The sequence below is a fragment of the Mustela putorius genome, unplaced genomic scaffold (genome assembly GCF_011764305.1).
Source record: "Mustela putorius furo isolate JIRA1106 unplaced genomic scaffold, ASM1176430v1.1 tig00000997_pilon_pilon_pilon, whole genome shotgun sequence".
Classification (NCBI taxonomy): Eukaryota; Metazoa; Chordata; class Mammalia; order Carnivora; family Mustelidae; genus Mustela; species Mustela putorius.
The window spans coordinates 4,005,304-4,032,511 of NW_025421527.1; the positions used below are offsets into that span (position 1 = coordinate 4,005,304).

General features: G+C 56.2%; 2 protein-coding genes across 2 annotated transcripts; one reads left to right on the plus strand and one right to left on the minus strand.

Moving 5' to 3' along the window:
- Window positions 1–1,296: 1,296 nt before the first annotated feature.
- Window positions 1,297–10,737, minus strand: LOC123393714 (collagen alpha-1(I) chain-like). The gene is made up of 6 exons (XM_045086537.1): window positions 10,714–10,737; window positions 10,244–10,475; window positions 9,314–9,816; window positions 8,866–9,216; window positions 7,472–8,762; window positions 1,297–3,585 (listed from the first exon to the last, which is right to left on the minus strand). Exons 1-5 carry the CDS (start codon window positions 10,735–10,737, stop codon window positions 7,494–7,496), a joined length of 2,379 nt encoding a protein of 792 aa, XP_044942472.1. The 3' UTR covers window positions 1,297–3,585; window positions 7,472–7,493.
- On the plus strand, window positions 9,189–23,161 carry ETV3 (ETS variant transcription factor 3). Its single transcript, XM_045086698.1, is given in 6 exon segments — window positions 9,189–9,288; window positions 11,220–11,275; window positions 11,873–12,110; window positions 13,339–13,454; window positions 18,465–19,496; window positions 19,499–23,161. Coding segments are annotated over 5 exon segments (1,527 nt in total). The 5' UTR covers window positions 9,189–9,288; window positions 11,220–11,229; the 3' UTR covers window positions 19,594–23,161.
- Window positions 23,162–27,208: the final 4,047 nt, after the last annotated feature.

A 27,208-nucleotide genomic window follows, 5' to 3' on the forward strand; every position in this document is an offset into this window, starting at 1 on the left:
CCCCAACCCTCCCAGCTCCCCGCTGGGACTCCTAGGACACCAAAGGCTTGTCGCTACTAAGTTGCTCCCACAGTGCTGGTGGCTTCTGCTCTCCGTGTGATCCTGCCTTTCTGAAATGCCCTTCATCCAGGCACTTACTTGATTACTTTCCGAGTATCTTAAAAGACCCAGGCTGGGTTGCCACCTAGACAAGTCTTCTCAGTATCCCTCTGATACCTATCTCGGTACAAGGCCTCTGTCCCTACATGTATCTGTTAGGATGCTTGTGGTTTGGGGTCACAAAACTCCCACATCTGAAGCAGCTTGAACAACAGGGACTGTCTCTTTACCAGAAGCCTGGAAGCGACGGTTCCGGAGCCAGCTCAGTGATGTTGGGGCTCTAAGTGAGCCTGTCCTCTAGGCCCTGATGGCCTCCTTGTGACTTGATCACCTCTCTAAAGACCCTGTCTCCAAATAGGGTCCCATTCTGAGGACTCGGAGTTAGGACTTCAACCAAAGAAACGGGAGCACAGTTCCTCCGTGACGGTGGAAGACGCAGCTTTGGAAATCTCTGGGAATTGCTCTTTTCAAGTGAACATCTTTGCCAGAACCCTTCCAGTAAATCTGCGGAGCGGGTTTTGGTAACACGCCCTTTTCCCAGATACAAGGGAAGCTGGGAAGTCATTTTCACTTTTAGAACGGGAAGAGAGTTCTGCCCCCCGGAAGGCAAGCGTCAGGGAGGGCTGGGGGGGGGCTCGCGATGTCTGACCCTGTGCCCGCGTTGTGTCAGGCTGTTTGCTCCCGTGTCCACCGCTCCCATGAGGTTCTCCGATCGCTGCGACAGAGACCAGCAGGCCAGGCACGAGTGCACCCGCGATGAGGCGCCCACTCCACCGACGTGCTCAGCCAATACCTACTGAAGGAACCAACACACAGAACTTAACGAACTAGATGAACCTGCTCAGGTCACGTTTGATTACGACATTGAACTCTGTCTGTATGTTTGCCTTACATCGTCTGTGGCTCACACCTTTGAATCACTGTAGGGAGCGCTGTTAATGGACTGTTTCCACGGTCAGGGGAAACCAAGCTCGTGAGCTTTGACCCTCCAAAGTGTGGCACAGCACGTGGCACAGAGTGTCTGCTGCTTGAATTGTTTGTGGAATGAATAATGAACAAATGAGTCATTAAAATACCAAACAACAATGGGGCACCTACCTGATTTGTTTGGTAAAGTATGCCACACTCGATCTTGGGATCATGAGTTCGGGGCCCACACTGGGCTTTAGAGATTACTGGGGAAAAAAAGAAAGAAAGGAAGGTTTGAAAAAATATTTTTATTTAAACTAAGGAGTTACCATGTTTTCCAGAACCCTGTCCTCCAGAACGGGGCGTGCTCTCTGCTCCGTCCGTACTCGCCAAGACACTGCATCCCCGGGCACTTGCACCCCCTGCTTTCACGCTCTTCTCTTCTACTGATAAAGAACGGTCCTCGTGAACTTGGCGGGTAGACCCACAGGGCCCCGAGCACCTTCATCCGAGCGGTGAGGCTACACGAGTCCCCACGAGCCGTTTGAGCGGTGCCTCGCTCGGGCGTTGCCAGCTGCAGGGAGCGCGCCGGGAGTCCGCACCGGGCACGCGGGACACCGGAATGTCACTCTTGCTCCACAAAACCCCACGTCCGACCTTTCGCGTTCTGAAGAATAGGGAAGAGCCGAGCGCCTAACTAACGAATGGCCTTTGCTGTGGGAGTCAGGGGCCGAATGGGTGGAGGTTCCCCAAATTCTGGCCTCCCCAACGTTGGAGAGCCGCTCGTGACTCTGTCTCACGGCTACTTCCCTCTCGGCCTCAAGGGGAAGGACTCGGGCAGCGTGAAGTACACCGAGTAAATGGGGACCAGGGACACAAAGTTGCCCCAAGTAACTGGGCTCCCAGGGGCGGTGCATTTTGGTACCACGAGACACCTGTGCCGCCCGGAGCAGAGCCTCCTCCTGCCCCGGTGCCGACCCAGGGGACCCATGCCTCCTTCACACACGGCTCAAGTAATGAGGTTCAATTAAAACGTTCGGGTTCAATTAGTGTTTCAGGCCTTCAGGGGCAATGGCAGGGCAAAATATTTTCCACGAGGAACTTGAGAGAAAGCAGCACCGTTGTGGACCAGACTGGCACGCAGGGACAGGAGAAGGCTTGGCCACATGGCGTGGAAGTCAGACAAGACGCCACTTGCACACGCACATGTCTTTGAGCTTCTGCGATGCCTGGCCTCGGAGCCCAGGTGCTTTCCCAACAGTCAGAAGGAGGAGGTGCCTGCGAGGGTGTTTTCCTGCCAAGGTCTGAGTTTTTCTTCTTTCCTGAAAGTAGTGGCAGCCCGGATTTTTGCTGCAAAATCAAGACTTGTTGTTATAACGGTGGTGATTTTTTTTTTTTTTTTTTTTTTTTTTTTGTGGTGCCAGTGAGCCCGGTCTGAAGGCGTTCATGCAAGAGCGTGAGCCCAGCCCATGTCAATAACCAATTGTTCAGAGAGAAATGCCTGGCAGGACATGTGTCTAGAAGTTCCACCTTCTGAACTGATGCCAAGACAGGGTAGAGTCCCAGATCCTTGGGCTGCCCCGCTCCCGTACCTGACCCCACTCCCCTCGCCCTGCGGCCAGCGTGCTGAACGGCATTACCTTGATGTTGCTGCTTCCCCCAGTGGCTTTAGCTCAGCACCCGGGTCTCCCACACTGAGCACCGCGCTCTTCGGAAGCCCATGGCCTACAGTTCTGCTAACAGGCATCCCGCAGAGGAGAGGTCCCATACCTAACGACCCACTCCAAGTTCCCAACTTCTGACCAGTCAGGAAACAGTCCGTGGGGTTGCTTTCACGCTTGATGTTTTAATACATTCTGCAGAAGCTTTTTTAGTGTCTGCTCCGAGCAGAGTCTCTCTACCAGTAAATCATTCAGTGCTAGATTCCAGTAGATCAAGGTGACAAAGACGGGCTGGAACGGATCACGGAGCCAAAGCAACCAAACCAAGCTGACAAGAATGAATATAATTAAAGCAAACTCTGGCCTTTAGATTTTGAAACTACTTAACAGAAGACCCAGATGGTTCTCACAACAAAACCAGCGGGTTTTGACGGACTGTTCCGTAGAACATTCTGACCTCTGAAGCAGTCCACTCTCTCTTGAGAGAGAGTGGTGGGCGGGGGTGGGGGGGGAGACCGAGAGTCCAGACAAAGAAGGAATTAGCTTTGCTAATCAGCCTGGCTCCGTGGAGGGTCAGCTTTAGTTACTGAAGTCACATGTGAAGAGGAAAGGAAGGATGTTTCTTCCAATAATTCCTGACAGAAGGCGTGGTCCTGGCCTTCAGAGAGATGACAGGTTGCCACACGGAAGAAAACTTCCATTTAATCCGCACAGACTGGGAGTCATGGGTAGTTGCATCAGGACACATTTCAGCTCCATCAAAGGAAGAGCTTTCCACAGTCAGGGAGATCGAAACATCGGCTCAGGTCATGATCTCAGGGTCCTGGGATCGAGCCCGCATCAGGCTCTCTGCTAGGCAGGGAGCCTGCTTCCTTCCCTCTCTCTGCTTGCCTTTCTGCCTGCTTGTGATCTCCGTCTGTCAAATAAATAAATAACATTAAAAAAAAAAAAAAAAACCTTGGGGTGTGGTAACTTCGTTTCTTTGCCTGGGTCATATGGAACTAAGCACCTTTATTATTGCTTCTCAACAAACATAGATTTCCATATACTCTTCTGTGCGTATGACCTATTCGGTGAGAAACCTAGGTTGACCAGGTGTTAGGCAAAGTAGTGAGTACCTCGTCATGGGGAGGGTCTAAGGAGAGGCTGGTACACACCTCGTCATGGGGAGGGTCTAAGGAGAGGCTGGTACACACCTCGTCATGGGGAGGGTCTAAGGAGAGGCTGGTACACTTAGCAAGAGGATGGGAGAGTGACCTCTGACCTTCAGTCCATCTCTAAGACTCTACACATCCAAAAATCCGTGGACGATTATTAAAGGGAAGCTTTTCTAAAATATTTTCAAGGCGATTGCCTTTTAATTAACTTGAGTTGAGGCCCTATTCGATCGATCAATTGCTATAATTAGTCTGGGCGTTTGTTAGACTATGATCCCAGGGTCTATTATGGTGATAATCATGTTTGCTGGCCATCATATGAGAATCAGATATGCAGTCCCTGCCCTCTTAGGGTGACGAATGGTGCAGACAGTCATAAAGAACACAGAGCCAGAGCAGACACGAACAGTGAGCAAACATGAAAGACAGGGAAAAGGTCCATGCAGCAGACAGGTCAAGGTTTCAGGTCTTACTGGAGTGGGGAATAAACACACAAGGGCCTTGAGAAACATGCCCTAGGTGGGTCAAGATCAGGAGGAGGTTGGAGCCCTCTGCTCCAACTAACATCGCCAGGCCTCCTGGGAGAAGCAAGCTTTCAGAAATATATAGATGCTGGCAATCACATATGTGGCTAAGGGAGCATTTTTCTCCTAGGCTGCCAGGAAAAAGAAAAAAAAAAAGGCCAGAATAGCTTAAGTTGCCATTTCCTTGTGGTTATCCTGCTCTCCTGTTCCGTTCCTTTGTGATGTCTCACCACCCACTCCCCTGAGCTGGGGGAACTGAGACCTGAAAACGGGAAATGAGAGGAAGGGGTATTCGTGGACCATGATGGATGTGGGATCAGGGAGAGTCCGTGAGTCCCCAGGTCGCCACTAAACAAACAGACCGGCTCCACCTCTTCTGGCTGAGCTGGGCCTCCGGGCCAAGTTACTTCTGCTTTGGACTCACTTAACCTTTAATCTGGGGATCCCCACTCGTGTTACTGACATTAAGTCCTCCAGCTTCACAACAACCTGAGGTTGAGGGGAAAAGTAAACCAAAACACAAAAGTCTTATGATCTACTTGAGTCCGACGTGGTAAAATTCAAATAAATCCATAGTCAAAGTTTATTTTCTCATAATTTATCTTCACATTACTGAAGGGAAACTGAGTCACAAAGCAAGGAAATGAGTTGACTTCATGTATGCCCTTCAGTCTTTGACTTCATCCATATGAATAATGTTCTGTTAGTGTATTTTTCTTTCTGTAAGTTCTTAACATGATCATTTTATGGATGGGGACACAGAGGCATGGAATGGTTAAAATGTGCTTGTCTCAAGGTCCGCCTCAAAACATATGCCTGGATGAGAAACTCAAGAACCCGAATTCTCAAAGCAAATTCCTTTCTATTAGCTTCCTACCCACGTTGGAAACATTCAATTCCCTCAAGCTTTGCAAAATTAGGTGATAAAGGCTATGAAGTTGTTCTCAATACCAAGAACAGTGTGGGTCTGGGAGTAATAAGAGTAGCCATGACCGTTGAATTTCATAAAGAGTTTCACAGTTCACCAGCACTGCACAGCTGTTATTACACTCCGTCCCCATCAAGGACACTGATTGTGCCGCCCTTTCACAGACGTGGGGGCTAGGACTCATTTAGCGGCTTGTCAGAGGACCCAGTTAGCAAAGGGTGGAACTGGGACCAAAACTCAGGTCTTCTGAATCCAAGTTCAAGGAGAACACCCTCTGGGGGAAGAGGCCACCTGAATTTTACTGGTACACTGAGAGATTAAGGGAGGTCTTGGCAGCACACCAGCCCGCGTGTTAGCAGAGAAGGAAATGATCATCAGGCATTTCAAACGGTGACACAGGAAGGGTCTGAGCACCCAGGGATCCCCCAGAGCTCTAACCTCTGAGGGCCTGCAGGCTAAGACAAACACACCAAGAAGACCAAACATGTGCACGTCATACTGATGGTATGTGCCACAGTGGATCTGCCACAGTGACCAACCCCATGGATAGAGAGGAAAGCATTTCTACCATACACATGGCCAGGGAAGTTTGGGATGTGAAATATAAGTTCATAAATAAAAATGGGAGCGATAAAAGCAAGCAGGGCAAGTGCGAAACACAGGCACACACGCGCACACACACGCACGCACGGGCACACACACATACATACACACACACACACTCCAGGAAAGGTTTTCTGGAAGAAAAATAAACTTTGGTTCTTTTTCTTCTTTTTTAAAGTTTAGCAGCAACGGAGTAGCTGTGCTGTGCCCAGAGTAGAGTTGAGAGTGTGAGATTTGCAACAGAACTCATCCCCAGCATGTGGGACAATTGCAAAGATGGGTAGGAAGCAGGGCAGTGGGCAGTGGCACTGGCCAGAGAGGGCCTGGAGCAAATGGAAATTCAAGAGCAGTTACGACCTATCTTGACTCCTAGACTATGCCTCCGTGTTTGCACCGCATGCTTTCAGAAAGCTCGTGCTCTCTGTATTTCAGGGGCAAGAAGAAACTCCATGGTTGTGGAAGCCTGTCTGGAGCAGGTGAAGGCAGCAGGTGCCACGGGGAGGGAGTGAGGGGACAGGGACCTCGAGTGCAATGAGCAAGGAGCCCCTAACCATCCCAGTCTTTCCAGATTCTGCCACCACAGAGAGGTTCCAATGCAAAACTTATTTATCTGGACCCAGGAATTTTTAGGGAATTCCCAGTTTGTACAGTGAAACCCAAATCTGCCTGTTGAGTCTGAGGCCAGGGATTAGTTTTTAATTTTAAAAAGTTGCATGGAGCTCTGCTGGGACATAAACATTACTTGGATACATCCATTCAGACTCCAGCCAGGCAGAGAAACCTGTTTGTCTCTGTTAACTGTGTTTACTTACTCAAGTCATCCTTTGTGACCCTAATTAGCCAGAGAAGGAGCAGCAGAGAGCCACTAGGAGACCAGGGTAAGGATTTACCGAGACTGCCTGGCTCTGGCTGCTGGCCCTCTCTACAACACAGGGTCCTTGGAGGCAAAGGGCTGGCTGTAACCACGACAATTGGAGCCCTGAGCCAAGGCTTAGCGATTTCAGACTTTCAGAGGAAGCTGTTCCTCATCACTGCGGTTTCTGAGTTGACTCAACCAGTAAGATTAAGGGCTTCTGTGATGATGAGTCTCAGGATTACTTTTGGTAATATTTGCTCATCTGCCCTGTTTACAACGGGCTCTTCTCTTTTAACCACTCTGCATGATTTAACACATTTAATATAACCACATGAGCAGGTACTATAGGAACTGACACAGAGAGGTTAGGTAACTTAATGGGGGTCACACAGCTAGTACCTGAAGGCACTAGAATCCAACTACAATGTACATCCTTCAGGTAAGCCCCGGTATTTTCATAAGAACGTTCCAGCAAACATCTGATATTTAGGTAGAATAGTTCTAGGCACTTGAAGAAGACACAAAGGACATATGACGGCTCCTACAAAGAGGTCAGGGTATAGTCGCCCTATTAGAAATCCTCGCTAGGCCACCAGAATTTTGCTCCTTTTGGTCACCTGGGTCGTATCCTTTTCTAACTAGAGAAGACCTACATCCCGCCCACCCGAAGCTATTATCCTTTCTTTTGTAAACAACAACAAAAAAGGACAACTTGAGGTCCAGAGGGGACCCACCTCCTAGTTAACCCATCACCAGCTATGGAAGGGCTCGGGGCACAGCCAAGGCCAGACGGAGGGGACGGATGGTGATGTCCCCCCGCTCCGCGGCCCTCGGGAGGAAAAGGTGTAGGAGAGTCTGCTCTTCGTCCCCACCCGCCGGTGCTGCTGGGCTCCTCCGGTTCTCCGCGTCCGCCCCGCCGGTGCTGCTGGGCTCGTCCGGTTCTCCGCGTCCGCCCCGCCGGTGCTGCTGGGCTCGACCAGTTCTCCGCGTCCGCCCCGCCGGTGCTGCTGGGCTCCGACCCGTTCTCCGCGTCCGCCCCGCCGGTGCTGCTGGGCTCGACCAGTTCTCCGCGTCCGCCCCGCCGGTGCTGCTGGGCTCCGACCCGTTCTCCGCGTCCGCCCCGCCGGTGCTGCTGGGCTCCGTCCCGTTCTCCGCGTCCGCCCCGCCGGTGCTGCTGGGCTCCGTCCGGTTCTCCGCGTCCGCCCCGCCGGTGCTGCTGGGCTCCGTCCCGTTCTCCGCGTCCGCCCCGCCGGTGCTGCTGGGCTCCGTCCGGTTCTCCGTGTCCGCCGCTCCGCGTCCGCCCCGCCGGTGCTGCTGGGCTCCGACCCGTTCTCCGCGTCCGCCCCGCCGGTGCTGCTGGGCTCCGTCCGGTTCTCCGCGTCCGCCCCGCCGGTGCTGCTGGGCTCCGTCCCGTTCTCCGCGTCCGCCCCGCCGGTGCTGCTGGGCTCGTCCGGTTCTCCGCGTCCGCCCCGCCGGTGCTGCTGGGCTCCGTCCCGTTATCCGCGTCCGCCCCGCCGGTGCTGCTGGGCTCGATCCGTTCTCCGCGTCCGCCCCGCCGGTGCTGCTGGGCTCGACCGGTTCTCCGCGTCCGCCCCGCCGGTGCTGCTGGGCTCGACCGGTTCTCCGCGTCCGCCCCGCCGGTGCTGCTGGGCTCGTCCCGTTCTCCGCGTCCGCCCCGCCGGTGCTGCTGGGCTCCGACCCGTTCTCCGCGTCCGCCCCGCCGGTGCTGCTGGGCTCCGTCCGGTTCTCCGCGTCCGCCCCGCCGGTGCTGCTGGGACCCGACCCGTTCTCCGCGTCCGCCCCGCCGGTGCTGCTCGCCCACAAATTCGCCGCGAGGTCGCTCGTCTCGAGCCTGCAACCCCCCGGGGCCCGGGGCCCGTTCTCCGCTCGCCTCCCTCTGTTGACCCTGCCGCCCCCTCCTCCCCTTCCCGCCCCAGGTGGGCCCCGAGCCGGGGAGGAAGGCCGGGCAGCTGCTGGCGGCCCTCCCCACGGACGAACCTCGGGCCCGGCCCAGGGCGCTCTGCACTAGGCACTCGCGACCGCTCGCGCCGTAACGGGGCACAAGCAAAGGAAAAGGAGACGTTTCCCAGCCACTCGGGGAGAGGCGGCCAGCGCCTGCCCCGGACACCCGGCCCGGAACCCGGCGCACGGCGGCTCGGCGGGCACAGCGCTCCGACCCGCGCGGGGTGGGCGACAGGACGGCCCCGGGCCACGCTCCCCCCCGCCCCCGCCCGGTGGCGCGTCCCCAGGCCCCGCCGTCCGCCCGCCGGGCCCGCACCGCCCCCCCGCGAGCGTGCGTGACGTGCGCCGCGGCGTGACGCAGCGCGGCGCCCGACGGGACGAGCGCAGGGGCGGGGCGGGGCGGCGGAAGTCGGCCAAGGCGGCGAGGAGATGGACGAGGACTGGGCCCCGCCTCAGCCCGGCCCCGCCCCTGGTCGTGGGCGGAAGTGACGACAGCGGCCGCGGAGGTCACTTCCTGCTAGGGTGGATGAGGAGGAGCCGGAGACGCCGCGGAGGAGACCGGAGCGAAGACGGGCCGCGCCGGGGAGAGGTGAGTCCCGGCCTCGTCGCCAGGCCGACGCCGGGCCTCGCGGGCTGCGTCCCCGGGGCCGGGCCGCCGGCAGCGCGGGGGCGACCAGGCCCCCTGTGTGTGAGGGGCGGCCGGGACCCGGGGCGCGTTGGTGCGGTGGCTTCGCGGGGCCCCGGGGCGAGGCCGGCCCGGCCGGAGGCAGGACGGAGGGAGGCTCCGGGGACCGGGACTCCGGGCAGCAGGCCGCCGCGGGGCAGCCGCAGCGCCGGCCCCGGCCCCGGCCCGCCTTCGCCTCCCGGGAGCGGCCGCGAGCTGGGGAAGGGCGAGGGCCCCGGGGGGGTTGCAGGCTCGAGACGAGCGACCTCGCGGCGAATTTGTGGGCGGCGTGGACGGGCGACCGGGCCGCCGGCGTGCGGGAGGAGGCTTCGCGGCCGAGTCCCTGCCGCGGCGGGGTCGGACCCCCGCGTCGTGCGCTTGGAGGGCGCTCCCGCGGCAGGACGGAGGCCCTGCTCTCCGACCGAGCCGTCCGGGACCCGGAGTCCGGGCGGCCTCCCGGGGGAGGGAGCGGCGTTGGCCTCCCCGGTTGTCGCGGAGATGGCGGCAGCGGCGGAGGAAGCCCGGTGGCCGTGTCTCGGGTGTGTGCCTGCGCCTGTGTCTTTGCGTCTGTTTTCTCCTTGCTCGGGGGTGTTTGTGTCGTCCTCGTAGTTTCACAGTCAGACTCGCGGGTTCTCTTCGTGTGCGGGGCGGGGGCTCCAAGGATCCGGAGGAATCCGAGCTTAGATGAAATTTCCAAGATTAGGAATTCGCCCCCACCCCGCCCCGAGGCCAGCGAGGCTCCTACATTCCGGCCTGGAGCGCTCTTGCTAATGTGGGTGCTGGGGCCCTGTCATCCACCCTGGGGAACCGAGAGCTGCCCTCTCCGCCGCCTCTCCCTCGGGCAGCTTCACCCCTCCCTGCGCTCTGTGGAAGGACCGACTGGTAGAACGCTGCCGCTGCCGCTGGGAGCGGGGCACGGTGGCGGAGCTGGAACCCGGGCTGGGGCTGGAGCTGTAACCCGGGCCGGGCTGGGGCTGTAAATCGGGCCCGGCTGGAGCTGTAACCCGGGCCGGGCTGGAGCTGTAACCCGGGCCGGGCTGGAGCTGTAACCCGGGCCGGGCTGGAGCTGTAACCCGGGCCGGGCTGGAGCTGTAACCCGGGCCGGGCTGGAGCTGTAACCCGGGCCGGGCTGGAGCTGTAACCCGGGCCGGGCTGCGTGCAGACCACAGCGGGGCTCCCGGCGGCGCCTTGGGAACAGAAGGTTCTCAGAAGTGCTCGCCTCCCTTCCTTCCCGTCAGAGGGAGAAAGTCTAAACCTGTTTCTCAAAGTGATGAGAGTAGCTGTGCGAGTGGCGTGTTTACTTCCTGGGTCCCACGGTGTTTCTCAGGGAGGAGGGGGTCGGTGTCCGACTGGGAGGGGTCTTCCTTCTCCCATCTCCCGTAATTCAGCAAAATAAATCAGAATCAGATGTTTTCTGGAGTTGCAGTCAGACGGACTTGGGTTTTTTTACTCTTTTTTAAAACTGGTACATCTGGGTGAACTCAGGCGTGTGTGTCTTGGCATCTGGGCCCGTCTAGTAATGGAAGAGAAACTGTCGGCTTGTCTGGGCCGCCTTCCTTTCTTACATCTGAAGGGCTGGTCGGGAGGAAGGAAGCAAATACGGAGACAGTGTTTGCACTCTGTGGCTTAAAGTCAGGTGAGAGATAATGACGGCCTTTGACGCTGATGACCTGAGGACCAACATTTGGTGACTTGGGGATTAGCAGTTTGGAGGCGACATATTTGAAAGGAAAAGGATCACATAAGGAAGGGAAGACACGGAAAGGAAGTTTGGGGAAAGGCTCTGCCAGAAAAGCTTGGGAGGAGAATAAAGAAAGAGAACCTTAAGTAATGCTGTGGCTTGTGTCTCTCGGCAGGAGGGCGAAGATGAAAGCAGGCTGTAGCCTCGTGGAGAAGCCAGAAGGAGGTGGAGGTGAGCACAAGCCAACCGTCTCTCCTGCTCCTGGATGCCCCTCGGGGCTTCCTTTTCTCCCTGCTCGGGCTCTGTTCACAATGTCTGACCGGGGCTGCACAGCCTCTTGCCTGGGCGGCTGCTGCTAGCCCAGCTCTAGGCTTGTTTCTTAGGATGTGTGGTAACGTGTCTGGCCACCACCTTTGTCCCAAGCCTTAGCGTCTCCTCCCTGTGACAGACACGGTTCCACCCTCAGGGACAAGGGGGTTTCAGCTCTGTTTCCCTAAAACGTTAGTTCGTCTTTCCTGTTTGTTTCTTTTGGAACGTTCCTGCCCTCAGGAAAGTAGGTGTGAGATTTAGTAATGCAGGAGAGGCAAGAGGCTGGCGCACTGGGTGCTGGTGTCCCGCGCTAGCAGAGCGCAGGATCGCCACAGGAAGGGTGACGTCTCCATGCTTTCCTCTCCCCTGTTGTGGTCAGCTGCGGCTGACCGAAGGGGCGTCTGTGGCACATTTACACAACGCTCTAGAGATTCTGAGCATTGGAGTATGAGGTCGGGGATACAGATATGTGTGAACCTAACTCCTGACTCCCCGCACCTTCCCCTTTTCACGTTAAAGGGTATCAGTTTCCGGACTGGGCCTACAAGACCGAGTCGTCCCCGGGCTCCCGGCAGATCCAGCTGTGGCACTTCATCCTGGAGCTGCTGCAGAAGGAGGAGTTCCGCCATGTCATCGCCTGGCAGCAGGGAGAGTACGGGGAGTTCGTCATCAAGGACCCCGATGAGGTGGCCCGCCTCTGGGGCCGCAGGAAGTGCAAGCCCCAGATGAACTATGACAAGCTGAGCCGGGCCCTCAGGTGAGGGACGGGATTCCCAGACCGGTGCTGTTAACAGATGGGAGGGAGACTAAGAAGCTGGGTGAATGTTGGATGAAAAGGGTGTCAGGCAGTAAGAGACGCACTATCTCCGTGAATCATGTGTGGCTTTGAAGTGGGAGTCGAGGAGCTGCTGAATCCGAGTGGCACAGGCACCGGAGGAGAAGAGGCATATCTTTGGTTCTCTGTAGGAGGGAATTCCAGCGCGGTTGGCACTGGGTCCTGACAGACAGCCGATTCTGCTCTGCAGTGGGCGAGCGTGTGTGGTGAAACACGGATCGGAGCTCATTTGTAATCCAGAAGATTAGTTGAGGCTTCCCTGTGGGAAGTCTGTTAGAATTTCTCTTCTTTCGGCTCTCCTGGAAAAAACTGGGAAAAGCGAAGCAAGCAGAGCGCACAGGAGAGGGCTCCCTGAACGGTCCTGACCTCGCTGTTCGAGACCCACGTCTGTGAGCTCGGTTGTCCGTCCACAGGTTGCTCTGACATGTCTAAAGATTGGCCACTTGAGCTTCTCTCAGGTTCTTAATTTTGCCCTTGCCAGTTTTTACATTTCATAACCTCTTCGCCCTCGAGGGGCCAGAAGGCCGTGCATAAGCGGTGCTACCGAGGAGATGCCAGGCCAGAGGCTGCAGGGCTGCCCAAGTCCCCTGCCTTTCTTCATTCTTAGTGACTTGAATGTCAGAGCTGGGCAGCTGCTGTGCTGGGGCCTCTCTTGCATCTTTGTGAAAGTGAGGCCGGCCAGGCTGCCTGCTGTCTTCCCCGTCAGGGTGCGTGGTTGTCGGACCTGCTGCCACAAAACAGTCATGCGTTTCTTCATTTGCACTTTGTGCTCAGCCTCCAGACTGGCCAGATCAGGTCTCCCAAGAGACTTGTCTGCCCCCACCTGGGCCGGGCAGTGACATACAGGGGAACAGGAAGGAAATGGACTATGGAATTGAAACTGTAGTATGACAGAGGGAAAAGGTGGTTGGGACTAGGAGAGCTGTTCAGGATCTTTAAGTGAGATTGCCTTTGTAAAGCTCCACCCAGGGACTTAGAGCTTCCTTTGAAAATTGAGTAAGTCTCCCAGCCCCGATCCGAAGGCCGGGCTCTGTGAGAACAATAGTGATGTCTCCGTGTCATGCCTAGAGCGGGAACTGTTGATCAGTAGCTACCTGTGTGTGTCAGAAATTGTCAGAAGATCCAGTGACACCTTTTCCTATTTTTACAGATACTATTACAACAAGAGGATCCTTCATAAAACAAAAGGGAAAAGGTTTACATATAAATTTAACTTCAACAAGCTGGTGATGCCCAACTACCCATTCATCAACATTCGGTCGAGTGGTAAGAAGCAAACTCTTTCCGTTTGATATCCCGAGTTGATAAAAAAGTTTAAAAGCCCACGTCTAAGACCTGGCACGTTAAAGGATTTTTAGAAAGACTGGAGTCGCGTGGATTGGCCCCACGGTCTTCCCCACGGTCTTGCCCTGGTTTCTCTGTTTGTCCTGTGCGGGGAGTGACAGGCTCTGCTGGATCGCAAGAGATTTGTTGTTTATTTAGTTCTCTTTCGAGCATATTATCTGTGTCTCCCAGATACTCTTCCTCTGTTGTCTTTAGGAATTACGTTCCATAGGTTCATGTTTGTCCTTCAGTCTAGAACTCAGAGTGTTAACGCCCTGCCCCGTGGCTCTTTCGTAGACGAGAACCGGTTTCTACAAGCACTTCCGATTTTCTATGAAACTACCAAGCTCTCCCTTATCAAGTGAATATCATCAAAACCACAGCATCCTTAATCACAGAAGGGGAGGTCTGTGTTTGCAGTGAGAAGCAGTGTCTTTGATCTGCACCAGCACCTCAGAGAGTAAGATCTGGGGTTACTTGACCTTCTTTGCTCTCAAGTGCAGCAAGGCTTCCCGTCCGGGCTGCCTGCGCGTAGCTCTCCATCACAGCTCCTCACGGGGCTTCAGGGCAGCCTCTGTCCAGTCTCTCTGTAGGGGCTTGGTTGGTTTCATTTCAGAGTCAAGACCTCTCCCTCCCTAGGAAAGTAGATGGTGTTTAACTAGTTTCTGACCCGTCCGTCTGTACTCCGTGGCCATGTGTGTTAAAGCCAAGAAAGCTGATTGTGCTGCAGTAGTCTGACTTCTCAGAGAAGAGTCGAAAGAAACTTGAAAAATCGGAGCAGGGTGTGGCTGAGACTATACTGCTGAGATCCACTGCAGATAGGTCACTAACTACACACAACAAGTTAGGGCAGTTCGGGCTTGATGCTGCTATCGGTACAGTTCCATCTCCTCTCTCCTGTAGCCACGCCCTCCTGTCCCTGGGGCATGTGTTAAAAAAAAAAAAGTGGTATTGGAATGCATCTCTCTAATTACAACCTGTTTTCTTTCCTGGTGCCTGAGAAAGAAGTGTTAGGAAATCAGACCTATTGTAGCCAAGGGAATCCGTTCGCTCTGGTTTTCGCTCTTGCCCCCTTCCTGTGTACCTAGAGGAATCTGGACTCTACGTGGATATACCGGCAATTCTGAGATCGTGTTGGTGTTCCATACCATTCACCTCTACTCCCCACCGGAAGGGGCTTCATTGGTTTTGTTATGCCTTTGACCCATTTTTGTCTATTGAAAATCTGGAAGTCCAGCTCTTGGGCAGCCTGGAACAGGGTACACCCATCAGCCCTTGGGAGTAATGTGCCTGTCCAGGGTGAGAAAATCTGGATCCTCACTCTGGGAAGACTCTGGTCTTCTGGCCTAATGGCAATGGCCTACCATAGCCTCATCTCCCTGAAAGCAGTGGGACCAACATTGATCCTTAACAAAGCTTGATTCCTAGTGGAATGAAGTCACAGGGAAGGGAGAGCGTGTGCATCTCGTTTTGGTATGTGCTTGGTTGTTTACATCCTGGGTATAGATAACGCCAAAGAGCAGGAGTCATTAGCTCGTAAAGAAATTTACCCAGAAGGGCCAAATGTTCCGGATTCAACTTTTACGGTGACAGGAAAGATGACGTTTGCTGAGTGTTTGTTTCACGGACGTACTTTTGGTTGGTGTTTTTGTGAGGGACCACCTTTAACTCTCCCGGCCGGCTGTAAAGCGTGTATCTCAATATTCACATTTTACAAATGAGAAGATTATGGAGGACCGCGACATCCAAGATGGACACGGGCAGGTTTAGCACAGTTACCTGCTGAACGGCTTCTCGGGAAACCATTCCTGAGAGACTGAGCTAGAAATCCAGCTTGTGCTGAACAGTCCTGCGTTCCTCCCCACCCACCCCCCACTAGGACGCCCGTCCTAAAAACAAAAAGAAAAGATTATGGAGGAGGTCTTTCTCTCGAGGAACTTCAGAGTTAGCAGGAGAGATAAGATAGGTGAGGTTGAGCACAGTTGAGAGTAGCCCTGAGGAATGTGGCGAGCTCTCGAGGCAGCTGAGCTGTGTGGACTTCGAGGTCAGAGAGGTCCTGTCTGGGTGGCGCTGGTACCTGCCCAAATGACCCAGAGGTCTGGAGTAAGAAGCAAAGTGAGCGCTCTTCCTCCCTCTCCACATCGACTTCCTCAGCTCTGACAGTACAGGGTAGAATGCCTGATACTCGGATGGTGCGGGGAGTGCTTCTGCATCCAGTACGTCGTCATTACTCCTGAAAGCTATAAAATGCATTATTCTGTACCTTTGAACACTTATTGTCCTTCATAAGAAACTGTGGGAACATCCAGAGGAAACGAGGAAAGTGCTCAGCTGGCGGGGCCGGGCGGGCTCCGGAGCTCTCACCCCGGGCCTCCGTACCCCCACCCTGCTGGGTCATATTTCTTTCTCTTGGAAAACTTTAAACTCATAGAAAAATGGGGAAAAACAGAACTGTGAACACCCATGTGTCCTCTCTAGATTCACTAATGATTGACACTGTTGCCACATATGTCTTTCCTCTTAACACGTACTTTTTAAGTTATTTTGAGGTTAAGTTATGGACATCGTGACATTTGTCCCCTGTGTACTTCGCGTATCCCCTAGGTACAGAACATTCTCCTGCATGACCCCAGTAACGTTAACATACCTAGGAAATTTAACACGACTCCACGATTCTTGTTTCCTCTATGGTGCATATTCCAACAGTATGTGCTTTTTACAGTTTTTGCTTTTAAAGTGTGATTATTGTGTAATAAAAAATTACTTGTCTTAACAAATACCTGACACACAGTTTGCCGTGTGCCAATACTGTTACCCTTTAAGTTTTCATAACATGAAGATTCGTCCTGCCGCTGTCCCTCTTACAGATAAGGAACGGAGGCACAGAAAGGTAAGTAAGTGTTCCAGCGCCACACAGCAAGGAAATGGTGGAGCCAGGGTCTGAACCTAGGCAAGGGTCTTGTTATTTCCATTTTGCCAAAAGGGGCCAAAAGCCATTTGGTCACGTGCCACGGAACAGAAGGTGCAGGAGCTCGGCCTGCTCCCGTTTCCGGATGTTTCCGCTCGGCCGCTCCCGTTTCCCAGTGGCTCCTTGAAGGTCGTCTGCTTCCAGAGCAGTGTTACTCAGGGCTGTGGACGCAGGAAGCTTGTTTTGTCAAACAAAGCCTTGGACCTGTTGTCTCCGCATACCCCGTGAGACAGTGGGGCGGCTGCACTGGGTCCGAGGTGAGGGTCCCAAGCGCCCCCACCAGCATTGCTCCTTGATCACACCTTCCCTAAGTTTGTGTGGAACGTGCTGTGTGTTCTCTGCTCTTGCAAATGTACAGTGTGGCTTCCCCTGCGTAAAGAAGGGAGGACCCTCCCGTTTCAAAAGAAACAAAAGTAGATCGTTCGGGGGACAGGCCTTTCGCTCCGCCCTCCCGCCCCCACGCCTTATACTCCTGTAGTCCTTCGGCACACGTGGAAGGTGGTTTTTTGCTTTTCAGTAGATGAGCTCTTGACATACATCCAGACCCAAATGAATCAGACAGTAGCTAGAATTGTAGCTGCTCTAGTGGGCCGGCAGGAGACTCTGGGCCTGGCACCTTCTTGATTCCAGTCACATTACACGCAAGGTCAGGCATCAGCATTTCCCGATTGAAGGATCGGGTCATTGGCTTTAGGGGACAAAGAGCAGTTTCTGTGGAACTTCAGTTTGGGAAGTGCCGCTCCGCGATGTCCGTGACAGCCAAACCCAGGGTCCTGGCCGAGGAAGGCCCGTTACTCGGAAACGGAAGGAGGCAGCTGATGGGGGCACTTCCCAGTCACGCCAGGCTTCACGCCCTGTTTTGTTTCTTCTAGGTCACCATACCCCCACTGGGCTTTCCTTACTTTTCCTTCTCCCTTGTCTCTGACCCAGAGTGTAAAAAATCCTTGTGGCATCACTTACCGAAGCCTCCAGTGCCTCCCAGGAACCCGAAGGGTCTCGGAGGCCTCTGGTGGCACACCTTTCTTAGGCCCTGTTCAGAGAAGGACCTTTTGGGGGAGTGGAGAACCTGTGGGCCTCTGAATTTGACGTGTTTAGCCTGGAGTCGGTTTCTGCTTTGAGGCGAGTTTCAGTTTTAGCAGGCCGACCCGGGAGAGGGACTGGGGTTGGGGGGCGGTCCCGTGCTGTCCCCCAGCCTGCTCGGGGCCTGAGCACAGTGCGAGCAGGGTGGGAATGGAGACCGCTGCGTAGACTGCGTTAGAGAGAGACAGATTCAGAGGTCGGGAAATACTTGAATCTCTGTGGTGATTTTATATCAGAAATGGTAAAAAGTCTTCCACGGCCTTTCCTTTCCTAATCTGCTTCCGTTCTAAATCTGGTCTTGCCCGATTCCATCTGTGTGAGGGCCGGTCTTTGGGCTTCTAATGCATCGCCTTCCGCGCATCATTTCCAGTGTTTGTGTTTAGTTTGCTTCTTGCTTGATAGATAAAACCAAAACTATGAAAATAAAAGGAGACTGTTTAGCGAGGTGAGAATTGCCGCAGGGGACCTACACGTAGTACTTCGAGTTGGAGGAGAGAAGGCTCATGTGCCCACCCGTCTGTTCCTTCAGCTGACGTGTACCGAGCCCAAACGAGCCCCAACGAGGTGTTAACCACGAGCTGCTTTACTGCTCGTTGTGAACAGTAGGAGGTCCCCACCTTCATAGAATCGATGTTCGAGTCCCGATGAACAATAAGTGTTTGTCTCAGGCAGTAAAGGGTGAAGACAGAGTCGCAAGGGCTAGGGAGAGGTGGCAGCCGGCTCAAGTAGTGGAAGCTGAGCTGTGCTCCTGGGAAGACGGGGAGCAGAGGGAGTCAGCACAGCTGGAGTGTTGGCTTCCTGTCGGAACAAGGTGGAAACATCTCGGGCTCACGTAGCATGAGTGACCGTGCTGACGATGCATGGCCAGTCCTCTAAAGCGGCCTTTGTCTTCTCCACCATCACAGGTGTGGTTCCCCAGAGTGCGCCACCAGTGCCAACCGCCTCTTCCCGGTTCCATTTCCCACCTCTGGACCCCCATTCTCCACCGAGTGACGTGCAGCCGGGCCGGTTCTCCGCGAGCTCCCTCGCTGCTTCTGGCCAGGAGTCGAGCAATGGCGCAGATAGAAAGGGGGAGCTTCCGGAGCTGGAGGACGGCTCAGCCGCCGACTGGCGCCGGGGCGTGGATCTCCTGTCCTCCCGGAGCTCCATCGCAGGAGGGCTCGGCCATCAGAAACGCAAGCCTGACATCATGCTTCCTCTGTTCAGCAGGCCCGGGGTGTACCCTGACCCGCACAGTCCCTTCGCGGTCTCCCCGCTGCCTGGCCGCGGAGGTGTTCTGAACGTCCCCATCTCGCCGGCTCTCTCCCTGACTCCCACCGTCTTCTCCTACAGCCCGTCGCCAGGCCTCAGCCCCTTCACCGGCAGCAGCTGCTTCTCCTTCAACCCCGAGGAAATGAAACACTACCTTCACTCTCAGGCCTGCTCTGTGTTCAACTACCATCTGAGTCCCCGGACCTTTCCCCGCTACCCAGGACTCATGGTCCCGCCGCTGCAGTGCCAGATGCATCCCGAGGAGTCAGCCCAGTTCTCCATCAAGCTGCAGCCGCCTCCCGCCGGGCGGAAGAACCGGGAGAGAGCGGAGAGTAGTGCGCAGTCTGGCCCGGCCACCGCGCCCGCCGCGGCTCCTGTCCCCCCAAGAATTAAGGTGGAGCCGGCCTCCGACAAGGATCCCGAGAGTCTCCGGCCGTCGGGGCGAGAGGAGGAGCACTCCCGCGAGGAGGGCGCTGCGCCGAGCAGGACCACGGAGGAGGAGAAAGGCACCGTCTTTGCCCGACCGGCCGCGCCGGTCTGGCCGCCCAGCGCCGTGAGCAGCCCGAGTGAAGAAGCCCTAGCGGTGACTGACGACAGCGAGGACAGGCCCGGCAGAGAGCCCGGCGCGCCGGAGAAGAAGGAAGACGCCCTCATGCCCCCCAAGCTCCGGCTGAAGCGGCGCTGGAATGCGCCCCCGAAGCCCGAGAGCCAAGCAAGAGCAGCAGGGTCCTCTGGAGCGGGCCCGGGCCCCGGGGCCTGGCCACGGCCGCCGCCGACGCCTAGGACTGGAAGCGGCTCGGGAGCGGTGTCTCCCGTCATCAGAGGCATCCTCCGTGTATTTATGTAGCGAGAGGTCAGGGTCGGGGGGAGGGAGGGAGGGACTTAGACTGGTTTGATCCTTCTAGGGGCATAGACTTGTATTTTTATGTCTGGGGGATGGGATGGGTGTCTTCTGTTGTAAATTAGGGGGACATGAACACCCTCTTTCCTGGGGAGTAGCACCCAGGAAGGCTGGTGAACTGAAAGGAGGAAGCACCTTTGCTTCCTGGGGAGGAAGCTTCTCACGCTCCGGCAGACTCCCAGGGGGCCGAGGTGCCCTTGGTCCCGCTGCAGTTCAGGTTCCAGACTTTTCTTTTCTATTGTATTTATCTCTGAAAAGCCATTAATGAATTTCTTTTGCTCGGAGAGAGAGGGAGAGGGGAGTATGGCGTGGTGGGGAGGCTGAGCAGCGAGAGACCATTATACCAATGTGTTGCCTGAAGTGTTTCTGTGTAGTTCCTTTGGGGGAGGAGGAAGGGAATCCCAGTCTTGCTGGGACGGGGCATGTTCAGATGTTGCTTTTTTTTTTCTCTCTTCCTTTGTTGTTGTTTGGCTTTTTTTTCCTTTCCTTCTCAAAAAACCAGCTGCAGGAAGCAGGAGCCACGGCGCCAGTCCCGGGGGCCGGGAGGGCCGAGGCGCGGGGCGGCGGCGTGGGGGGCGGGCAGCTGGGCTGTGGGCCCCTCGCACGCGCCCCTCCTTCACCTGCTGAAAGCCATGAGGACTCGTAAGCTCTCGTTCAGGGACGAAAGAAGAGGGCGTGAGGAAGCAACCCGATGCCTTTACAAACAGAACACAAAAATGATCTTCCTTTTTCCTTTTCCATTGTGGGTTCGGGGAGCCAGACCGCAGCGACTGAGTGAGTCCACCGAGCAGCCCGACCCTGGAGATGTCTGCGCTGCGTCTGGGTCTCTGACCGTGTCCTAAGTGAAGCCTTAACAATGAACACACTTTCGTCACGTGCTACGGGTCTGTCAGCATAAACCTGTAAAAGGGACGGACAACTCTTCAGACAACCCAGGGATGTTGCAACATGGTGACATGTGGACTTGGGGTTCGGTGGTCCCTCCTTGACTTCATGGGGCCGGGGAGCAGAAGGGCAGGGTGGCGGGAGCTCGGGGCTGATGGAACCCCGTAGCACAGAAGGTCGCTGGGGTGTGAGGGGATGTTTGTCGAGGCTGAAGGCGGAGTGGACAGAGACACGGGAGGTAGCCAGACGCCAGAGCCTGGTGGGAGTGAAGGAGCCGCGTCCGTCTGTCCCGTTGTGGTGGTGCCATCCCTGCAACGCCCACTTGCCTAGATTGTTCTCGTCCTCACGCTACTCGGTGGCGCGGGAGACCAGTGCACAGGCCGGAGCGGTTTCTCCGTGGGAAGGCCCCTCCCGTCAGCACGAAGGACCGGGAGGGTGGCGCTCTTGCATGAAGCAGAAGGGGCAGCCCGGGGGGCAGAGAAGCCACGGCCACTCGCCTGTGCACGCACGTGACCGCGCTGACCGTGCGGGACCCGTCCACACGGGCGGTCACAGGCACGCAGAGGTGGTGCCCAGGCAGCTCGCGCATGCCTGATGTCAAGGAGGCGGGGAGAGAGGGGAGGGCTGTGTGGCCCATGGAGGCTAGAAGCAGGCCCGGGGGCGCCGTCTGGGGACTGGAGAGACCCCGACTCCACCTTAGCCTAAGTGGACTCTCTGTACCCTGAGCAGCGTTCGGGGTTGTCTCTGAGCGGGGTTGGGGATCTTCCTGAAAGGAGCCCACGCGTGCGGGGTGGGAAGCGGTCAGCCGGGGAGGGGGTCGACCGGGGGCTCGGGATGACTCGAGTCCGTCATGCTGTTGTCTGGCAAGCATCGTCCTGTTCAGTTCAGATTCCAAATAGTGACTTGTCTTTCCCTAGGGAAGGGGTTGGGGGCGCGGTCTCTCGCCAGCTCGGGCTTGGTCGGGCTGCAGAGGGCTCCCTGTTCAGGCTCCTTTTGGTTGGTTATGTTTTTGCCCATTTCTCTCTGCACCTCTTACCTCGGATCGGAAAGCAAGCCCGGGCGGGTGCGGGACGGCTCTCTGCTTGGCCTCGCCCAGTCTAACCAGGGAGGCTGGCTGGCTCCCCGCTCTGTCCGCGAGAGCAGAGGGCCGGCACGTGTCGGTACGAACTCAGGAATAGAAACTTGAGGCCTTTAAAATAAGAGGGAGAGAAATCCGCAGGCATACCCGGAACCCCCTGGAACCCAAGTGCCGGAACTAACTGCTAGATGCTGCTTCTGTTGGAACAAAAAGTCACTGCTTTTAACTTGAAAAACCACACTCGAAAAATGTTCAACTCCATGAAAAATGTTTTCGGCTTTAAGGAACCGGTTGGTGTCGTACTGTTTCCTTGACTGCCCTTCCGCAGTGTCATTGGTTGATGCGCGCTGCACGCCGGGGCCGGGGCCGGGGGCCTCCCGCAGAGCCAGGCTTGGGCTTGCTCGGGAAGGGGACCGGGGATGGGAAAGTCATCGGCATTTCCTGGGGTAACGGGGTCGGGGGTGCTTTCTCACCCTGCCGGACCCGCTCCTGGCAGCACCTGTCGCCAGTCGGGCACAAAGCCAGGCCTTTTCTCGCGCACTTTTCATCACTGTCTGGCAGCAGAAGGAAAAGGGGGGCATAAAACCAGACCGTTTTCTCCCCCGATTGTTTCCAAATTTCGCTGTGCCAAACATGTAAAACTTTGCAGATATAAATCTTGAAATTTCATTAAGAACTTGTTCATGGAAACAGTTTGCTTTTACCGTAGGAGAAAACAGATCTCTTAAGAACAGCCGCTGCTGAGCTCCTTTTTTTTTGTTTAGGGACGGCTGGGGTGTCCCGTAAGCGACTCCCCAGGTCCCTTCAGCCCCGTCTTCAGGCTGCACTGCATTAAGCCGGCTCGCCAGCGTGAGCAGGGACGCTCTGCGCCCCGGTCCTCCGTGAGCCAGGAGGCGTTCGGAAGCATTAAATCACAGTCGGGTACAGCACTTCTCACCAAGCGGGTAGTCAGTTGGCTGTTTGTCCCTCGTTTTTTATTTATTCCGTGATTATGTTTGTACTTTTTGTTTTGTAAAGAGTAATGGAACGTTTTAATTTTGCTTAAACATTTTTTCGATTCAGTCTTTCAAGAACTGTTCTATTTTTCACTTTGGGGGGTGGGGAGAGTTATCAGTTCATTTGTTTTGAATGCCTGGGCGTTGTTTGAGTCATAAAATTGTGAGGCACGGATTTGTGAGTGAGACCTTCGCGCGTGACCGGGACGTCATGAGTCGCCCGTCGCAGCGGAGGGAAGTGTGTATGCGTACGTGGGTGTACGTGACCGACTCCATCGTGCAGTGCCTTTTAGACGTCCTACTTCCTATACAGTCTTCAGATTTTCGCATATATATTCTATATATATATGATGTAATGTTATAGAGATATATGTATAATATACATATTTTTTCCAGGGGTATCTGATAGCTCTGTATTTTGTTATGGAAGTTGAAAGAAAAAAGTATTTTACCTCAGAAATTAAAGTTAAATAAAAAAATACTTTTAAGTAACGTCTGCAGGGCGTTGGTGGTGTTGACGTGCTGCGCCAGGGCCGACCTGGCCGAGAACTTGCCGAGCCTGTGCCCACCCACCCCACCCCACCCCCTTCTTCCCGTCGCGCAGGGAGGAGGCAGGTCCGATGGCTTCGGGGACTGTCTTATCCTGGCGTTACCGGCCGCTGCCAGAGAAGGGACAGCTAAAGCCAGGGGCACCGGTGTGCAGGGGGAATTTCTACATCAAGATTGTGCCAAAGATGAAGAGTGCACGGCACAGGGGCGTCCACCGGGCTGGGTGGGTGGGACACACGGCTCTTGACCTCAGCGTGATGAGTTCAAGCCCTGCGTTGGGCATAGAGCTTACTTTAGAATTAAAATTTAAAAAAAAAAAAGTGCCTGACGAAACCAGACCCAGCAGGCCACACTCTGTCTGGCTCTGTCGATAGGAAATGCCCAGAATAGGCAAGTCTGCTGAGACGGAGCCAAGGCCGGCGGCGGCCAAGGTGAGCGGGGTGTCGACCCACGTGTCCTCGGAGGGATGGCAGTGTTGCGCAGCGCGTGCTGGCCGTCGCACAGCTCACGGAGTCACGGTCACTCCGAGAGGGTGAATTCTGCGGTGTGTGAACTACACCTCCGTCAAGGTGGTTTTGTGGAGCATGTGACAAGCCAGCACTAGAGAAGCCGGTGGGGGACGGGAGTCTGGAGGAACAGCAGGGGTCTTGCTGGGATGCTGAGCGTCCCACGACGTAGCCTGCAAAGGATGGTGCCAGCTGAGTCCCCTCACGTCCCCCTGAGGTCCCCACGTGTGTAGAGTCCTAGCCGGGTGATAAGTTTCACTCCTCTTCAAGGGGCCTGTGAGTTTGGGTAGACTGGGCTCCGTGAGGGGCAAGGCTGGAGAGGCCAGCTAGGACAGGTCATGAAAGGTCTTAGGAGATGCCTGGGGAGGCCGCATTTCACTCGGCTGGCAGTGGCTGTCCCCGGTGTTTTCCAAGAGTTTACCATTCTCCTGGCCGGTGAGGAGCGTGGCGATCGGGCCCCGGGAACCACCCCGCCTGTCAGATCGGGGCCCGGGCACCAGTGAAGTGACTGGTGGAGCCCCGGACCACCTCCCACGGCTGGAAGCAGAAGCAGGCAGCTGGGTTAGGGACGCAGCCCGGTGCAGGTTAGAGACGAGGGCCCCAGCGTCTGGCTTTGAGCGTTCAGCTCTTCAGCTCGCAGCATGGGCAGTGACCCCGCACCGGGCAGCCTGGTGTCCACAGGTTCCACCTCATGATGGCCGGCTGAAGCGGGTACTGTGTAGCCCCATGTTACCGAGGCGACACTGAGTCACAGCTGGTAACTGCTGTCACCGTGGTCCACCACTCTGCCTGAGGGCCTTTCAGGCTGGCCGACCCCTGGTCTGTCCCGCTGCCCACAGCGCCCTCCCTCCCTGCGCCCCGCCCGGCCAGTTACACCCTCCCTTCCTTCCCCGGACCCCTGAGGGCTGTGCTGCTGTGCACGGACCTCCGCGCCGCCCCCGGCGCTCTGTGCACTGGCCGCTCGCGGGACGGTCAGAAACCGAGCGCCGAAGCCTCCGGACGCCGGACAGATGTTTGTTGGACGCATGGAGGGGGCTTGGTTGTTGGGGTAAGGGACGCAGGCTTGGAACTGCACAGGCGAAGGGACGAGGGAGCAGTGGCAGTGCAGGCTACACGGTGTCTTTGTGGCAAGCTTCCAGGCCCCAGATAGGTGCCACCTGCTGAAGGCACGAAGCCCCGCCGCAGCGCCTGGGTCCACCCTCGGGGACAGCGCGCCCGCGCCTGCCCTCCCACCTCCACCTGCGTGCTCAGTCTCCCTCCCTGCCGACCTGCCCGCCAGCCCAGTGTGCCCAGGGTTGATGTTCTCACTCCAAATGGGGACCAGAGAAGAGTGAGCCAACGTCCGTCCCTCTCGGGCTGGGCCCTGATACCCCCCAGGGTCTTTCCCTTGCTGCCTTTTGCCAGGGTCGCCCCACATGTGCCAGCTTCACTCGCCTGCCTTCAGACCTCCACAAAAAAAAGTGTTTTAAGGGTGTGTGCAGACGCCTGTGTGGCTTAGTCCATGAAGCGTCTGCCTTGGGCTCAGGACATGATCCTTCATGATCCCAGAGTCCCGGGATCAAGTCCCGTATTGGGCTCCCTGCTCAGCAGGGAGCCTGCTTCTCCCTCTGCCAGCAACCCGCCACCCCACTCATGCTCCCTCTCTCCCCCTTTCTCTCTCTCTCTCTCAATTAAATAAAAATCTTTAAAAATAAAGGGGCGCCTGGGTGGCTCAGTGGGTTAAGCCGCTGCCTTCGGTTCAGGTCATGATCTCGGGGTCCTGGGATCGAGTCCCGCATCGGGCTCTCTGCTCAGCGGGGAGCCTGCTTCCTCCTCTCTCTCTCTCTGCCTCTCTGCCCACTTGTGATTTCTCTCTGTCAAATAAATAAATAAAATCTTTAAAAAATAAAAAAATAAAGGGGCGCCTGGGTGGCTCAGTGGGTTATGCCTCTGCCTTCAGCTCAGGTCATGATCCCAGAGTCCGGGGATCGAGTCCCACATCAAGCTCTATGCTCGGCGGGGAGCCTGCTTCCCCTTCTTTCTCTACCTGCTGCTCTACTTGTGATCTCTATCCATCAAATAAATAAATAAAATCTTTTAAAAAAAATAGTAATTTAAAAATAAAGGGTGTGCTTCGAAGGCAGCTGAAAAGCCAGAAGAAGACCTGCGGTCTAAACAGCCGCAACCCAACCCTCCCCAGTCACGCTCCGGCGCCCTGCCCTGGCCGCAGCTGGGTGTGCGGACGCCCTGAGGGAGGGAGATAGGCCAGGCTGGCCTTGTACCCCCGGTGCTGCCCGCGCCATCGTGCTGGCAGGGGAACAACCTCTCTGTGCCTCGACTTCCCTATTTTATGGGACTGTTGTGGGGATTAAATATGCACACAACGCGCTTCGTACTCAAAATCATTTTTTTAAAGATTTATTTATTTGTGAGAGAGACGGCACGCGCTTGCACGAGCAGGGGGAGGGGCAGGGGGCTGGAGCCCAGCACGGGCCCGCAATCACGACCGGAGCCGAGATCAAGAGTTGCACGCTCCGCCAACTGAGCTGCCCAGAGGCCCCTCAAAATCATTTTTTTAAAGGTTTTACTTTTAAGTAATCTCCACACCACCATGGGGCTCAAACCCACAGCCCCGAGATCAAGAGTCACTCGCTCCCCCGACTGTGCCAGCCAGGAGCCCCTCAGAATTATTTTTTCAGCGAAGTGACCGGATGTTTCTGCCAGCTTGGTTCCCGTGCTCCGCGGGGCTCCATGCCCTCACATCCGTCTTCGGCCCCTCTCAAGAGCACAGAGATGCTCAGATCCTGATTTACAGAGCAGGGAAGTGAGGCCCCACGAGGGTGACCCGTCCAGGTGGCTCAAACAGGCCTCCGACTCGGAATCCCGTGCCGTCCCCCAGCATTGCCCTCGGGTCTCTGAGGCAAGGGTGGCGACACCTCCAAGAATTAGAAATGCAGAATTGAGAGCAGGGGGCGCACGCCAGCCTCGGTGTCTCTATGTCCAGTGTGGAGCCCAGGAGGGGAAGCCGGCCTCTGCAGCAGGCCCCAGGAGGGGCCCGGAGCTCCGCCAGACCGGCTGTGGGGGCTGGGCTGCCTGCTGGCCGGGGAGGATCGCAATAAAAGATCAGAGCCATCACCAGCGCCAATGAGCAGCCCCCCGGGGTCTCTGATCCCCAGGGCTCCAGGATCTGGGGGTGTGCTCAGACCACAACAGGCGGCCTACAGCCCGAGCACCAGACGGAGCCTGGGAAGGGAAGGTCTAAGGCCAAGACGCAGCAGCCTCCGTCCCCGTGGCACCGCTCCTCGCCTCCGCTGGCGGCTGCTGGCCCAGCCCGACTTCAGTCCAAACCCTGGTCTACGGCAGCCTTGGTCCCGGAGAGCTGAGGGCCACCAGGGCGGCTGCCTCTGGCCTCTCGCCGGAGTCTTGCGGGGACCTCACCAGAGAGAGGTGGGGAGAAGGAAGGACAGGAAGGGACCCCTCCCTCCGGGAGGCCAGTTCAGCCTTG